The 17,816-nt window shown below is 43.6% G+C and overlaps 1 protein-coding gene across 2 annotated transcripts in view; it reads left to right on the top strand.

Moving 5' to 3' along the window:
- The window catches only part of cc2d1a (coiled-coil and C2 domain containing 1A), a 76,172-nt gene that overhangs the window by 18,416 nt on the left and 39,940 nt on the right, over positions 1-17,816 (top strand). For both annotated transcript variants that reach the window (XM_052042057.1, XM_052042058.1), the window contains exons 8-18: positions 417-489; positions 706-804; positions 1,181-1,311; positions 1,739-1,811; positions 2,692-2,816; positions 6,356-6,482; positions 7,365-7,537; positions 8,745-8,867; positions 10,152-10,210; positions 11,837-11,953; positions 17,441-17,514. In XM_052042057.1, coding sequence (XP_051898017.1) covers positions 417-489; positions 706-804; positions 1,181-1,311; positions 1,739-1,811; positions 2,692-2,816; positions 6,356-6,482; positions 7,365-7,537; positions 8,745-8,867; positions 10,152-10,210; positions 11,837-11,953; positions 17,441-17,514 — 1,174 coding nt within the window. The remainder of the gene's footprint in view (positions 1-416; positions 490-705; positions 805-1,180; positions 1,312-1,738; positions 1,812-2,691; positions 2,817-6,355; positions 6,483-7,364; positions 7,538-8,744; positions 8,868-10,151; positions 10,211-11,836; positions 11,954-17,440; positions 17,515-17,816) is intronic.

Genomic DNA, 17,816 nt, shown 5'->3' with positions numbered 1-17,816 from the left:
GAAAGGAATGGGAAAGTAATAGGATGATTTGATTGGTATCTGAGAATGCTGGCACTGTGCACCTGAAATGGAAAGTGTTCCATCCCTACCCCTCCAGTTAACATCCCTAATCTTGATACCAATGAAATTGTGCAGAATTTGGACTTTCAACTAAAAATTTTTACGCTTTTATTAACTATGGGTGTTGAGTTATGGACCAAGATGGTAGATGCAAACCAGCCATGATGCCATTGAATGCAGAACAGGAAACGGAATAATTTCCTCCCCTTTCTGCATTTTTGCACAGTATTTGGAGAGAGGTAATGGTGTGATTACTCCAGCAAGGTCACTGACTTCCACACGGACTGGAGGCTATGGTGAAAATGTAGATTATCTTTGCATCTTTAACAGCATTTTGTTCTTTCTGTTCAAACTAGAAATTTGATCCTTTTCTTGAGGCACTGGATAGAGGAGAGACCGTGGATTTCAGTGAGCTGCCACCCCCTTTCGGTAGGCATTTGTACATCAGTATCCCTTTGCGCTTTAGTGTATTTTCACTCTTCGATTGCTGCAGTCAATGATTCTTGCAAAGTGTCATGTGATCTAGTTCTTAACTGCTTAATCTGGGGTTTTCTCTGAGTTTTATTGGCTTAAGAAATTATTCAGAAATGTAGAATTAGTTTAACTGCTACCATTTGTTTATTCAAGTGTATTTTATCTTCCTAGATGCTGTACCAAAGGACCAACAATCAACCCCTCCTCCTTCTCATGTGCCTGCTCCCTCAGTCCCAGTAGCCTCTCCTGCACAGTCAGTGACTGCATCAGGTGGGTCTTGAATGCATTTGGTGAATCCTTCTGTTAGTACAGAATAATCTTGGTGTTTTTTTTCCCCCAGTTCTCTTCCCTTCTGCTATTTTGAAGAGTTGATTTTTTTTCTTCTGTGTTTCTTGGTGTTTTGGTTCTAAAACTGTAGGCACCATCTCACTGCCGGTAATCTCAATGCAATCATGCACTCCTATTCTCCACTGCCTGCATTGGAACAAAGCAGTGAAAATACACAGTTGGCAAGTGTTAGAGGTTCAGTACCGTGCTATAACACTTGTCAAGTGTCGTCACTGCACGGAGCTTTAAATTCTGCCCTGTCCTTGTGGAGATTAACAATCCTTCTGTTAATTGAAGGTTTCAATTATCTTATCCACAGCAATTCCCCCTCCCCCTAAAGATGTCATGGAAGCCCTTCAACAGAGGATGGACAAATACAAGTTGGCTGCTGCACAGGCCAAGAGTGCAGGCAATGACCGGAAAGCGAGAATGCATGAACGCATAGTTAAAGTAAGCAAGCTTCCAGAATCATGCACTTTGGTCAACCTTTCAAGTTAACTGCTTGTTCCTATTTAATTCTAGCTTAAATATTAAGAGATTGTTGCTATGTTCAGTCTTTATTTTTCCAGACTGCCTCTCCTTAAGAGTTGGTCTTGAGTGAGTCAGCGGGTCATTTTAATCTAATTGTTGGTTGTCAATAGAAATTTAAAAAAAATAGGAGATGTGTGAATTGGTCTGCTGACCCACTTTCAGCACTGCAGGTGTACACAAGGCCTTCCCTCCCTTCCCCTCTCCTTCTCATTGATCATCTTGTGTGAGGTCATCTTCCTGCTTTGCTGTCACACCTCTGCTCTTACTCAGATTTGGTGGTGAAGGAGCAAAAGCTCTGTATAACAATTCCCTGCTTTCTTGACCAATGTTCTACAATCTTTTCCAGCAATACCAGGATGCCATTCGAGCACACAAAGCTGGAAGAAATGTTAACCTCAGTGAACTTCCAGTGCCACCAGGTAAAGAACAGATTTTGATTTATCTTGGTCATCTATTGCTGGACGAATCAACCTGTGACCTGTAGTGTGCAGAAGGCTAAAATACAACACAAAATGTTGGAAACACCTAGCTGGTGGGCTGGGGGAGACTCACAGGTTGTCAAAGCAACTGTCTGAGTGCAGCCAGCTACTTCATTGGGTCTTGCTGTAAGACTCTGCCTGGAACCTAGAGGCATTGGGGAAGGTAATTAGTTTTTGGGGTACAGAAGACATCTCCCATTGGTGAGGTTAGGAGCATGGATGAGGGGAGCATTGACTTTGGCATGAGTCAGTCTATACATATTCCATATTTCCTTACGACATGGAAAGAGGACACTTTGGCCCATTGAGTTTGCTCACTAATTTTCCCTGTAACATATTCTCCTGCATTCTCATCAACTCCCACTGGATTCTACCTCCCATGCTGGGGGCAATTTACAGCAGCCAATTAACTCACAAGCCTGCACATCTTTGTAATGTGAGAGAAAACTGGAGCAGCCAGGGGCAACTAATGCAGTCACAGGGAGAACATGCAAACTCCACACAAACGTCACTGGAGGTCAGGATCAAACCTGGGTTGCTGGAGCTATGAGGCAGTAGCTCTACCAGCTGCGCTCCTGTGTCAGCCAGTTTGTGCTGTGGAGATTGTAATTCCATGGATATATTTTTTTTATTTTTAGTGTTTCATTCCTGAAACAGTCACTTCACAAATTTCTGCATAAAAATTGGTTTAAGTGGCTGATACTGACTGCTTGTGTTTCACCACTAACACCCACATCCCTCCCTCAACCAAATAGCGTGGTAACTGACAAGGTGATTAAATGCTGTGTTACGTCTTTCTGCCTCCATCGTGTATCTCCAGGTTTCCCACCACTTCAGGGATCAGAAAGTAGTGCACACAATCAGACCATTGTGGGAGTGCTGGAGAGTGCGATGAAGCTGGCCAACCAGGAGGTGGATGAAGATGGTGACCGTGAGGAGGGTGAGGTAGGCTTTCATAGCTGGCAAAAAGATTCCCATCCCATCCCGTCACTAATAAAACATCGTCATATTCTGTCTTCAAATCCTGTTTGTGGATGTGTTGTCAGCTACCATGGAAATGAGCTACTATAAAGCATAGTTCTGTGATTCAGAACAGTACATGCCATAAAACTCTGATAACCTGCTATTCACCTGTTTAGAAATCCTGATGGTTCGACATCTGGCTCACAAGCTCAGGTTTGCCACACTTGTTCAGTTGGGCCCTGGTTCCCGCGCCATCTTTAAACTTGCTGGGTTCACTGGGCAATTTATTATGATACCATGAACATTTTTAAAAATAATTCTACAAAATCTGCCAGTCTAACACCACCAAAGTCCCAAACATGCCAGATTATTGGAATTTTGTTGTATCTTACACAATGTTATAAGACCATAAGGCATAGAAGCAGAATTAGGCCATTTGGTGCGTCAAATCTGCTCCACCATTCGATCATGGCTGATTTATTTTTCCCTCTCAACCCCGTTCTCCCTGTAACCTTTGACGCCCTTGTCTATCAACCTCCGCTTTAAATACACCCAATGACTTGGCCTCCACAGCCATCCGTGGTAATGAATTCCACGGATTCACCACCCTCTGGCTAAAGAAATTCCTCCTCATCTCTGTTCTAAAGTGACATCCTTCTATTCTGAGGCTGTGCTCTCTGGTCCTGGGTCTCCCATTGCTGGAAATATCCTCTCCACGTCCATTCTATCTAGGCCTTTCAATGTTTGGTAGGTTTCAATGAGATCCCCCCTCTCATCCTTCTAAACTCCAGTGTCATCAAACAGTCTTCGTATGTTAACCTTTCATTCCTGGGATCATTTTTGTAAACCTCCTCTGGACCGTCTCCAATGCCAGCACATCCTTCCTTAGATATTGGGCCCAAAACTGCTCACAATACTTCAAATGTGATCTGACCAATGCCTTATAAAGCCTCAGCATTACATCCTTGCTTTTATACTCTAGTCTTCTTGAAATGAATGCTAACATTGCATTTGCCTTCCTTACTACTGACTCAACCTGCAGTAACTCTAGTACAAATAAATATAATGTGCTATAAGTATTCAGATCAGGCAGCACCTGTGGAGCGGGAGGGAAAAGTCAATGTTTCAACTCAATGACCTTTCCTCAGAACTGGGAAAACAAGCGGGGTTTAAGTTGCAGAGAAGGGGGTGGGGTAGGGAGGACCAGTGGAATCTTGTGATAGAGGGGAGACTGAGTAACTTGTGGTGGTGCTGCCTGAGAGAGGGTTCTGAAGGCTTATTAGTTGTAGCTGGTCTGTCTGGAGATGTATAACTGAAGGGAGATGAATGAGAATAGAGAGAAAAATTGTTAGAACTGGGATGCTGTTGCTGGACATCTGAAATGAGAAGGAATCTACTTAGCAGGTCAGGGAGCACCCATGGATTGGTGACCTTGCATCAGAACTGGCCATTTCTGAGAGGAGAAATAAAATGGGAAAGGCTGGTTATCTGAAATTGTTAAATTTAATATTGAGTCCTGAAGGCTGCAACGTGCCCAGATGAGTAGCTGTTCCTCAACCTTGCATTAGATTTATTATAAAGTCACAGCAATACAGCACAGATACAGGCCCTTTGGCCCAATGAGTCTGTGCCGACCTTAAAAACTCGACCTTGTTGAAACTCTACAAGGGTCCAAAGATCGAAGTGTCGGAATGGGAGTGGGATGGAGATTTAAAGGGACAGGCAACATGATGCTCAGGATTATTCTTGTGGATTGAATGGAGGTATTCTGCAAAGTCCATCTGCATTTGGTTTCTTCCTTGTAGAGGAGACCATTAAATTGGAAGAAGTGTGAGTGAATCACTGCTTTGCCTGAAAGGACTGTTAGGGTTTCTGAATGATGGGAAGGACAGATGTTAAAGGACATGTGTTGCACCTCCTGCGATTGCCTTGGACAGTACCTTGAGAAGGGGAGTGGCTGTTGGAGATGGGAGGATGGACTAGGGAGGTGCACAAAGAACAGTTCCTTCAATATGGTGAGGGGAAGAGGAGGCTCTGTAGTGGTAGCATCTTGTTGAAAGTGGTGAGGAGACGTGGTCAAGATGACGAGGACTGTGATGGATATTTGTTGCTAACCTGTTTCCTGAGATGGGGTTGAGTGGGATATGGATCATATGAAAATAAGAGTAGTGTGGAACATGACAGAAAGAGCCATGAAATTTTTGAACTCCATCTAAGTGCAGCAAGCAGCACCAATGCAATCATCAGTCTACTAGAAGTGGAGGTGGCTAGAGCAGGACTGAAATGATGGATGATCCACTTGTCCTATAAAGAGATGGGTGTAGCTTGGACCTTTGCATTCAAGCCCTCAGCGTTGCTATGTCACTTAAGATCGTGACTGATCTGATTGTTACTTCAGTTTGCATTCCCATCTACCCTTTCATCCCCTTGTCAAGTTGAGAATAGATTCTGTCAGTTTGTGGAGGAGGGAACTGGCTGGACCTCCGTGCAAGGAATCGGGGAAACTTTCAAAGTGTTGAAGGTTATCAGAGGTGTCACAGATGTAAATGGGAAGTGTGGATGAGAGGAGGAAGAAGAGAGATAAAGTGGGACAAGAACAGGAAAAAACAATATCTACAAATAATACATTTAATTCCTTTGTAATGTGTGTAAATGGCCTGGGTTAACCTGGGTTTGTTCTGCTTAGCTGTTGCCTAAAAACCCCAGAGCCTTGTTTCCAGCAACACTGCACTGGAGTAGGCATCACACTGTCTTGGGTTGGTGTCTTCAGGATATGTTAAAGAAAGCACCTTAACCACCCTATGATAGATGTGCTCTTTAATCACATGGTGAGGGATGAGTGAGACATCTTCTTGGAAGGAGGGGAGGAGTTGGTTGTGAATTAAGCCATGACATGTGTACCCTCCTGGAAAACTAAGAGGCGAGCTGTATTGAGAAGCCAGTAGACATGTCTAGGAACGTTGGACAATCTGGGGCGACCAGTGGATGTCTCTGAATTTAGTTAAGTAGGAAACTAGCAGAGGTTAGGGCTGAGAACTTGGCTGAAGAATGTAGAGTAAATATGGTTCTAAAAAGCGGCTAATTTTTAAATATAAGAAAATTCGGCAAAACTACTATGTTCAGTTAATTGTGGATTAGGATCTTTTCCATGTCCAGTCTTTCTCGCATTCTAATTCCTTTCAGGTGTAACAATCACTTCCTGTTGGTTAGAAAATGTAACTCGGGCCTTTCTTACCAGCTTCATGGAGATCTGAAATGGTGCCCCTAAATGTCAGGTCCAGGTGGGTTTTATTGGCTGTGAACTTAACCAGGAGTTTAGCATCCCACTGAAGTTCTCACCCTGTATGTTGTACTTTCACATAAGTGAACTCTGTGGCTATTGTTTTCTAATGGATATTTTTTTCTCTGGCCAAAGAGAATGATTTTTTTCTGTAGTAAATGAATCATTGAACATCTAGATATTGCAAAGTGCTGGAATGTGAGCAGTAATGCATATTTTTCCCCCTGTACTCTTTTTAAAGCCAGCACAAAGGACACCTGCTCAAAGACCTTCTCAGCAAGCACCCTCCCGGACATCAGCACCAAAGGCATTGCCAGCTGCCCCCAATGGCTCTGAGAATCCAGCACCAAAGCAGATGTCAAACAAAGGTAGTATGGAAACTGAACTTTGGAGAGCAGCCACACATCGTGAAACGTCCCTGATGCAAAGTTGATTGTGATTTTGGAATTTTTATTCAGTGCAAGCTTCCCTGCGGCACCAAAATATTTGACTTCACTGGTCTATTATCTGGATCTAAGGCCCCTGATTCCTATTCAAACCACTGTGCCATGAATATTCTGCACTGACTTGTTTTGGCCTGTTTTAATGTGCTAAATGTAAGTATTTACAAAGCAAGGGTTCAAGATGCACACGGGAGTCTGCAGGTTCAACCAATGTAGCAAGAACTGTGGAGCCCAGTGTTTAAAGGACCCAAGTTAAATCCCAACTCTGATTTGAAAAGTATTAAAATAAAAAGCTACAAATAAATTTAAAAGTAAAGTTTTCATAACAAATGAAGATCAGATAGTTAAAATTATTCTTGGATTCAAATCCCCCTCCTTTTCTGCAGCTGTTGAGCAGCAGACTGTCATTCCTTAGTTTCTTTCCTAAGTGACCTGTCTGCACGTGTGAGTGTTGAATATTTGACTCTGCAGCACCTTGTACTCTGACCTGACTCTAACATCCACAGGTATCATCCTGCAGGTCATGGAACTAAATGTTTTGAGATCTGACTTTTGTTTTCTATTTCTAGTCCACACTTTTGACAAAATCCCTTGCCGGAGTTGCCTTTAACTCTTGCAAACCTCGCTCTGTCCCTCCCTCTCACCTGTTTTTTACATCCCTAAGAGCAGGCTGAAGGTTGAACACTGCATCTCCTTGTATGTGTGGCTCAGCACTGCATGGCATCATGCTTGTCACATTGACACTGCAGTTCACAGAAGCATTTATCACACTGAGCCCCTCCTTGTTTGTTTTATTCCACCTGGCAGCTCAGCAGCAGTTGCAGTTCTTGCAGAACAGGAAAAAGCAGTTCATGCAGGCAGCCCTGCACAAGAAGCAGAAGAATGACATTGAGGGAGCAAAATTGTATCTTCGGCAGGCTAAAGGCCTGGACCCCATGATCGAGGCTGCCAAAGCCGGGCTGCCTGTAGATATCACCAAGGTAAAGAATTTGCTTTCTGAAACAACTTGTCCTTCACTTTGATAAAAGCCTGTTTGGGGGGTGGGTGGGGGTGAAGGGGAAGGAAAAATCTACAAATGCATTGTACAGCTGGGATGTTTCAAAGACTTCAAAGTCACCGAAACCTTTTTATTTTGTAGCATGGTAACAATTATATGAAAATGACAGCTAATGTGTGCAAACAGCTGTATGATCTTTTTCGTCTCGGTGATGTTTGGTGGACAACAGAATGATGTTATGGTGTCATTATGTGACCATCTGAAAGGATGGGCGGGGCTTCTGGGTAAATTTTCATCCAAAAAGACGGCAGCTCCACCAGGAAATGTCGGCAGCATTTTGTTCAGGTCTTGGATGCGTGATTTAATTTGAGTTTCATCAGTGTTCTTGTTGTTGCCAGTAAACTTTAGTGCTGAGTAGACTACTACTAATGTGGACGAGACACAAAGGACCACAGATGTTTGTAGCTCCACAATCCAACAATCTGCTGGGGATCTCAGTGGGTCCATAACACCATAAGCTTCAGGAGCAGAATTAGGCCATTCGGCCCATCGAGTCTGCTCTACCATTCAATCAAAGAAAACAGCTTTAACCCTTAACAGTTTTTAACCCTATTCTCCTATCTTCTCCCCTTAACCCCCTTACCAGTCAAGAACCTACCAATCTTTGCCTTAAGTGCACCCAATGACTTTGCTTCCACAATCCTCTGTGGCAATGAATTCCACAAATTTACCACCCTCTGAAGAAATTCCTCCATATCACCTTTATTCTTCACCTTTAAAAGGGGCATCCCTTTATTCTGAGGCTGTGCACTTGGATCGTAGACTGCCTTACTAATGGAAACATCCTCTCCATGTCCACTCTATGCAGGCCTTTCAATCAAGTAGCATCTGTAGGGAGGAAGGAATTGTTGACATTTCTGGTGGAAGCAGCATGAGGTCTGGAAGTGTTGACGATTCCTAATTCTTCTCCCCCATCTCCACAGATGCTGCTCAACCCGCTGAGATCCTCCAACAGATTGTTGCTGGAGAAGCCCATGCTTGCTTCCAGATGGGGAGAACAGCTGGTAACCCATAGGACTGGGTTGATTCGAGCCCCTGTTAACATTGACGGTTGTGATGTTAACTTGTCTGGCTAAATGATCTAATAACTGAGCAATGCTTAATCTTGGTGGCACCCCTTAAATTTCTAGGTACCAGCACCCCCAGAAAACGAGGAAGACTTTGTGTTAGTGCGACAAAGAGGGGTACATGTACCCCAGAAAACGGCGGAACAATATGGTCAGCTGATGGAAGTTCTGAAACAACAGTACGAGGTAAAAACACAACAGCAATAGTAGGATTAAGGAAAGGAGTATAATAGAGTATCTAGTCATGTTAAGATCTTTTTCTCAAACAATCCCTCAGGATTGAGGATGATTTATTCCACACAGCTTTTGTGGGTTCTGAAGTGGCTAAGGTGGGAAACACAACCTCTTTCACAGTTGGGACAGGTGGTGACTGACCAGACAGGTAGCTTTGTGAGGTGGTGTGCTCCTTCCACCATTTTCACAGGGACTCTGGATGCACTTGATCATGGTCTTAATGTTCTCAGTTAAAATAATAGAATAATCTTCGAATAGGTGCATATCTCATTTGCATTTGTGGAAGGGATTCTGTTCAGATTTTAAGTTCATTCCTCCAGCCTCAAATCTTAATATAGTATCCTCCATTTCTTTCTGCGTTAGACCATCTGTTTGTAGGAGTGTCAAGGTTCATATGTGGTATCCACACGCATTGTGGAAACGTCCAGTGGAAGTTTGTTTATGCCAGCACTTGGAATCTCTAAATGCATCATTCATTAATTCACTTTTTATTATTTTGTGTGTTTTTTTTCTGTATATAATTTATAACTGAGGAGGATAAACTGTGTTGGCAGTTTAGGTTGAACAGTTGGGCAAGGTGTGGGAGGATGCTGGGCAACTTTGAGGACTTTGGAGGAACAGAAGGTTGGAAAAAATTGTTTGATTAAAGTAATCACAACAGGGTGTTGCTACAAGGATGAGAAACTAATGTTCAAGTTGTGCCGCTTGGCACTAATGGGCATTGGGCAAGGTTATATCAGAAAGGGAAATTCTGTAATTATTGGGTGGGGGAAATAAAAATGAATAGAGTCAGAGTCATTCAGCACAAAATCAGACCCTTCAGCCCACCATGTTGACCCAGTACCCACGTTTATTAATGCCATTTACCAGCAACTTTATGATTGGTAACTGTTGATTTTTAAAATGAACGTTAAGTTAGTTTTGTACTTTTAAGGCTTTCATATGCTTAGTAGCCACCATGATTTGGATAGGTCAGGACGTAATTTTCTGTTTTTTTTTCTTGCTGCAAATGCACATTAGAACAACATTGGAAGTGATAAATGAAATGTTAACTTATCTTGGTCACATCGCTAACAGACTGAAGAAAGCCAAGTTTTTTCCTTTTTTGTTTTCAGTCAAGTATACTAAATTGCACTTGCACACACGTACTTGAAAAAGTTAAACTCCATTGCAGGTGAGATGTGTATTTGGGAAAATGTGCCTACTAATGATCCTTGCATTTGTGTCTTCCTGCAGAAATGCATGAAGTACTCCAAGCAGTACACACATCTTGGCAACGTGTCAGAGACCACCAAGTGAGTAACTGTGCTTTCACCCTTTCTTTTCCGTCCTGCATGAAGCATTTGATTTTCTGAAGTAAGTAGCAAGGATATCATTTGATGGGATAATATGGGATGCAGTAATCCGGTGTCCAGTTGTTTGGAAATCCCACTGGTTTGGCATCCAGTTTGCTGGGGCTCTGCTCTCCATGCTTCCTTTCAATTAGCCAGGTTCATTGGAAAATGAGAGACATATTTAAAACAAAAAGGTGAAATTGTTTGCATTTTAATTGGAATAACATCCAAAAGTCTGCAAAATCTGCCAAAGTCCCACGGGTATCAAATTAAGGTTTAGCTATAATTCCATAGTTGAAACTCTTGTCAGTTTGCATAGTTTTCTCAACATTATGTTGTAGCTGATTTGTTGCTTAACTTTACCTTTGTATCTGGTTGAATACAAACTGGAGATGTTTACCGGCATCTGCTCACTTTGTCGGACAATGCTCACGTGGGCCATTGTTGATCACGTATTTGAGATGAAGTGGTAGTGAAACTTGCAGCCCATGTTTTGCTCTCTACTTAAGCGCTGGTGGATTAAGTCTGTAACTGAAATCCTTTGGCTGTTTAATTTTGATTAAACCTTTTTCCTATCCTAAAGGATGCCAAGATTTAGATTAGTCATTAACACAACAAAGGCTAAGGATGGCATCCAGGGCTTCCTTGATGCATTAGATTAGTTTTATATTACGCAACATATTGTTTGATTGAGTCTTTGTTTCCTTACTGCTAATGTGCCGGAGCAGCATTGCACTAATTTTAAAATAAAAATTGCAGAAGAGCCTGGCCTGTTTCTGTTTCATTTCTGCAACTTGGTCAGAAAATGGTTAAAGTTTAAAAACTAGAGCCCAGATGCTCTGCATTTAGTTCTTGAGAATTTTTAATTTCGAGCTGAATTTAAAACTGAATGTTTCTGATTTTTTTTTATTTTGGAGTGCATTCACTTTTTTTTTTGGATCATTTTGTATTGCTTGCCTGACTTCTACAGGACATTAAATATGCATTATCAATAGTGAAATGATTTTCATAACTAGAATCATTGTACTTTTTTTCCAGTATTTTCTCTTGCTGTTGAGCAGCCTTGATTGCTGACTGGATTTTTCATTGCTGGCTGTTGATTCTGAGCAGTCACTAATATTATGTTAAAATTCTACTGAAGTTCAGAATGTGGTGCTGAGGTTTAAAACTTCCAGGGAGCAGAAGTTTTGAAGCTGTAATATAAACAGAAGGTGTTGGAAATAGTCAGCAGGTTAAACACCATCTGTGCAAAGAGAAAAACAGTTACTTTCCAGGTCGAAGATCCCTGTATCAGAGGAGAGTCAGTTCTGACGACAGGTCTTTGACCTGAAACTTTAACTCTGTTTCTCCTTCCACAGATGCTGCCTGACCTGCTTAGTGTTTCCAACATCTTCTGCTTCTAATTCAGATTTGCAGCATCTGTTTTTTTTTGATTTAACAATTGAGCAATTATAAGCTTGACTTGTTGGGTGCACGGAGTTGTGTCTTTATTGTAAATGTACCATAAACAGTACATTTATAAGGAAAATTGAGTAGGAAGGGGTTATTCTTTAACCAATTCATTCCACTGTTCGTTTGCTTCTAAAGATTTGAGAAAATGGCAGATGATTGCAAAAAGAATATTGAGATCCTGAAGCAGGCACATGCCCAGGGCTGCCCTTTACCCAGATACCACCAAGAGGAAAGGACCTTCCAGGTGATCAAGTGAGTAGCAGCTCAAGAAATGTGTAGAAGGTTTGAGAATAATTCAGCTGTTGGATTCATTAGCTTCTGCTGGTGTAAATTGTTCGAACATTATTTTGGAATAATTACTTTTGAGTAATATTAACATGCAAATCTTAATCGTATGGAACTGCAGGACTCCCACAAAGCTGAGAGTAAAAGTGCTTGAATTGTCTCTTGAAGTATTGTATCAACGCAGCCATCGTAATTTCCTTCTTTCTGTCTTGTCTTACCCAATGTTAGAAAATATGTGTAAGGGAGACTGATGTATTTCCGAAGTATAAATAATGTGCCAGAATGTAATTATGATGCCAAGTGGGTAAATACCCATCTGCATTACCCTAGTGGTTATGTTACTGGTTTTGTAATCCTGAGGCTTATCTTGGATAACAATTTGGCAGTCATGAGCTGAAGTTCCACAACAGCAGTTTGGCGGTTCAAATTCAGTGAATTAAATCTGGAACAAAACCAATTTATTATCAGAAATGGGGGGGAAAAAAAGCAAGGTGCTGGAGGAACTCAGCAGGTCAGGCAGCATCCGTGGAGAAAAACAGATGGTCAATGTTTCGGGTCAGGACCCTTCTTCAGGACTGAAGACAGGAAAAGGGGAAGCCCAATATATAGGAGGGAAAAGCAGAGCAGTGATAGGTGGACAAAAGAGGGGAGGCGGGGTGGGCACAAAGTGGTGATAGGTAGATGCAGGTAGGAGATGGTGATAGCAGAGGAGGAGGGGAGAGCAGATCCACTGGGGGATAGGACAAAAGTATGGAGGCAGGTGGCATGGGGGAAGGGGAGGAGAGGGAAAGGAGAGAGGCTAAGAAAGGAAAGAAAAGAAGAGGCAAGGTTGGCAGGTGGGGTGGGGGTTGGTTTACTTAAAATGGGAGAATTTGATGTTCATGCCGTTAGGCTGTAAGGTCCCAAGATAGAAAATAAGGTGCCGTTCCTCCAATTTGTATTTGGACTTCTGGCAGGGGAAGAGGCAGAGGACTGACATATCAGTGATGGAGGGGGATTTGAAGTGACTGGCAATGGGGAGAGGCAGATCGTGGATACAGACGGAGCGCAGGTGTTCTACAAAACAGTCACCTAATCTATGTTGGTCACGCCAGTGTTGAGGAGGCCACACTTGGAGCACTGAGTGCAGTAGATGGGGGGAAAAAAGGGGAGGTACAGGTAAATCTCTGCCTCACTTGAAAGAACTGTTTGGGTCCCTGGATGGAGGTTCCTGCAAAAGGCTGAAAAGGGAGGGGAGGGGAAGATGTTCTTGGTGGTGGGGTCCCATTGGAGATGGCAGAAGTGGCGGAGAATGATGTGTTGGATACATAGGCTGGTGGGATGAAATGTGAGGACAAGGGGGACCCTATCCCTGTTGGGTCTGGGAGGGGTGGGGGTGAGAGCAGAGGTGCGGGAAATGGCAGAGATGCAGATCCGAGCTCTCTTGACCACAGTAGGGGAAGAGCCATGGTTAGTAAAGAAGTTGGACATCTCGGATGTCCTGGAGTAGAAAGCCTCATCTGAGGTGGAGAAATTGAGAGAGAGGGATAGTGTCCTTGCAAGAGACAGGGTGAGAGGAGCTGTAATCAAGGTAGCTGTGGGCATCAGTGGATTCGTAGAAGATGTCAGTGGATAAAGAATCTCCTGAGATGGAGAGATCAAGAAAGGAGAGAGGTGTCAGAGATAGTCCAAGTGAATTGGAGAGCCGGGTGAAAATTAGTGGCAAACTTTATGAAACTGTCAAGTTCCACATGGGTGCAAGAGGTGGCACCGATGCAGTCGTCGATATAGCAAAGAAAGAGTTGAGGAATGGGGCCAGAGGAGGCTTGGAGTCTGCTGATATCGTAGCCAACGAAAAGGCAGGCATAGCTGGGGCCCATGCGAGTGCCTATGGCTACGCCCTTGGAAAGTGAGAGGAATCAAAAGAAATTGTTTAGAGTGAGGACAAGTTCAACCAGGTGGAGGAGAGTGTTAGTGGAAGGGGACTGGTTCTGTCTCTGGTTGAGAAAGGAGCGGAGGGCGGTGAGGCTGTCATGATGGGGAATGGACGTATATGGGGACTGGGCATCCGTGGTGAAGATGAGGTTGTGCATGCCAGAGCAGAAAAGTCAAGACGGCTGATATCGTGCCGACAGTTGGCTATGACTAGGTCCAGGGAAGGTAACACCCCTGGTGGGGAGATCCAGGTGGAAGAAGAGGGCTGGAAGTGGGAGAACGGGTCATCTGAAGGGGGAGAGGTCTCATTACTGACGAAGGCGGCGCAGAGGCAGCGGAAAAAAAGCTCGACATCATGGCGGACTCGGAATTTGTTGAGGTGGGGGCATAGAGGTACAAAGGTGAGGCCTTAGCTGAGAACAGACCGCTCAGCCTCAGAGGGGAAGGTCAGCAGGGAGGTCGCCCCTATCAGCCTTTAGCAGGGACAGCTCTTTCCATGACTCCCTGGTTCACTGCTTCCTCCCCACCCATCCCACTCCCACCTCGGGGACTTTCCACTGCCCCCCTTATAGGTGTAACACCTGCCCCTACATCACCTCCATCCATGGACCCAAGCAGTCCTTTCAGGTGAGGCAGATTTACCTGCAACTCCCCCAATATCATCTACTGCATTTGGTGCTCCAAGTGTGGCCTCCTCTACATGGGCGAGACCGAATGCAGACTAGGTGACCGTTTCACAGAAAACCTGCGCTCTGTCTGTAACCATGATCTGCATCTCCCCGTTGCCGGTCACTTCAACTCCCCCTCTCGCTCCATCAATGATATGTCAGTCCTCTGCCCCCTCCACTGCTGGGAGAAGTCCAAACACAAACTGGAGGAACAACATCTCTTTTTATGTCTTGGGACCTTACAGCCTAAAGGCACAAACATTGAATTCTCCCACTTTAAGAAAACCAAACCCCACACCACCCCCCCACCTTGCCTCTTTTCTTCCCTTTCCTAGCCCATCTCTTTTCTCCTTGCCTTTTTTTTCTCTCTCTCTCCTTTTCCTCTCCTCCTCTCTCCTCTCTCCCTTTCACCACCCCCCCCCCCCCCCCCCCCCCCCTCCACCCATGCTGTTTGCCTCCATACCTTTGACCCATCTCCTGGTAGATCTGCTCTCCCCTCCTCCCCCACACCTGCCCATAACTATCTCTTACCTGCATCTACCTATCACCACCTTGTGCCCACCCCACCTCCCCTCTTTTGTCCACCTATCACTGCTTTGTTCCCCCCCCCCCCCTTTTATATTGGGCTTCCCCGTTTCCTATCTTCATTTCTGACCTGAAACGTTGACTGTCTGTTTTTCTCCATGGGTGCTGCCTGACCTGCTGAGTTCCTCCAGCATCTTGTTGTTTCATCTAGATTCCAGCATCTGCAGTCCTTTGTTTCTTTATTATCAGAAATGGTGACCACAAAATTGTACAGGATTGTCAAGAGAAACCTAAACCTGTTCAGCAGTGTTTCAGACTTGCCTCATCTATCCTGCTTGTGACTCCAGTGCTTGACCCTTAACTCCTTTCTGTAATGACTTGGTAATCCACTTTAATTAGTAATGAACAATAAATGTCCTTGCCACTATCCTCCACGTGCCATGAACAATTTATAAAAACATAGCTGGACAGTTCTGCATGTAAACATCTAAAAGTAGTTAAGAGGGCAAATGGCATATTCACTTTCAAAGGGTTTGGGGTTTAGAAGCAGGGAATTTTTTTAAATTACAAATGTACAAGGTGTTGGTTAGGCCACACCTGGAGTAATACACACAGTTTTAGTCTCCTTCCATAAGAAAGGATATAGTAATGTTGGAGACAATCTGAAAGAGATTCACCAGGCTAATTTCTGGACTGAATATTGTCCTCTCTAGAGAGGCTAGACTGGTTGGGTCTGTGTTCTTTGGTGTGAAAATGAGAGGTGATCTTACAGAAACACAAGATCCTAGGGGGACTTGATAGGGTAGATGTCAGGATATTTTCACCAATGGAAGAATATTAAATAAGGGGACAATGTTTTAAGGTAAGAACGTAGAACACCACAGCAGAGTACAGGCACTTCGGCCCATGAAGTTGTGCCGACATGTTATCCTGCTTTAAGATCTATCTAACCCTTCCCTCCCACTTAGCACTCCATTTTTCTATCATGCATGTGTCTATCTAAGAATCTCTTAAATGTCCCTAATGTATCTGCCTCCACCACCTCTGCTGGCAGTGCATTCCACGCACCCACCACTCTCTGTGTAAATGAAAAAGACTTACCCCTGACATCCCCCTTATACCTTCCTCCAATCACCTTAAAATTATGTCCCCTCGTGTTAGCCATTGTCGCCCTGGGAAAAAGTTTCTGACTGTCCACTTGATCTATGCCTCTCTTCATCTTGTACACCTCTATCAAATCACCTCTCATTCCTCCTCCTCTCCAAAGAGAAAAGCCCTAGCTTGCATAACCTATCCTCATAAGACGTGCTCTGCAATCCACGCAGCATACTGGTAAATCTCCTCTGCACCCTCCCTAAAGCTTCCACATCCTTCCTATCATGAGGCGACTAGAACTGAACATAATACTCCAAGTGCAGTCTAACCAGAGTTTTTAGAGCTGCAACATTACCTGGCAGCTCTTGAACTCGATACCCCAACTAATGAAGGCCAACACAACATATGACTTCTTAACAACCCTATTGACCTGCGTGGCAACCTTGGTCATTTAAAACAGAGGTACATAGAAATTTCTTCTCGCAGGGGATAATGAAGTTCTGAAATTCTGTCCCAGAGGGTTGTGGCTAGCTCGTTAAAAGTAATTAAAGTGCAGGTGGATAATTTGTTTTGCAAGATCAGGGGATTGAGGGCTATGGGGACCTGGCACAGAAAGGAGTGGAGGTGTGGGGCAGATCAGCCATGATTATATTGAATAGTAGGGCAAGCTTGAGGGTCCAAGTGGCCTCTTACTGCTCTTATTTTCTTTTGTTCTTGTGTGATATTAATGTAGTACACTGCTTAGTTTTAATCTGTTATCTGTTTAAATAAAATATTACAAAGCTCTGTATAAATTAAATACAGATGTATTTACATAGCCAAAACTCTCAATTCTTCAGCCACCATTTATATTGTATGTTACATGGGTGGCCATTCTGTGCATAGGCACTACATTTGACAAGTAATTGATTGCCTGAAAAATATCCTGAGACTGTGAAACGATCAATAGATATTGAGGTAAATTTTTGCACAACATCAAAATGAAGTTGCAATCCATCAATGGAAAGATTGTTGAGGAAGGAAATGGACAAGGACATCTTGTCTTCGTTGAGATAGCTTCTTGAGATCGTTAGCATCTACGTAACTGGGCTTGCAGGGCCTCTGTAACAGCACTGCCAGTGGGGTATATACCCAAATTACAATCTGGTCCTGATATGGCTCTGACCCTTTGACCTTTGTATCTGATGTTTGAAATACTGTAGTTAATTTGATGTGGGGCTATGTTTTGATGTCTGTCTTTGCTTTGTTTCAGAATATTTCCTGACCTCTCAAATAGTGACTTGATTCTTTTCATCGTTAAAGGAATCAACCTGCCTCCCCCTCCAGGTAATACAGTTGGCTTAACAGTTTACCGACTCCCACCCATCTGGGTGGGAAGGCAACATTGGTCATTAGAGTGAGAAGGATAACTTCTAAGCCAGTGCAGCTCGGGCTTATCTTGGATGTTGGGTCTTCAGAGTGTTAGATACAGGCTGGCGTCAAACTAAGGTCAGACTGAAAGTGGGATAGAAAGTTAGTCACAGGCAGCTGGAAGCACTGTCACACTGGCCAACTAACTGGAGGTCTTCTGCATAATTACCACCCAATCTGCCTTTGTGACTTGTGTAGAAGAGAGCACATCATGAGGA

This window comes from Pristis pectinata, chromosome 31 (genome assembly GCF_009764475.1).
Source record: "Pristis pectinata isolate sPriPec2 chromosome 31, sPriPec2.1.pri, whole genome shotgun sequence".
NCBI lineage: Eukaryota > Metazoa > Chordata > Chondrichthyes > Rhinopristiformes > Pristidae > Pristis > Pristis pectinata.
This window is presented reverse-complemented; position numbering and strand designations above follow the sequence as displayed.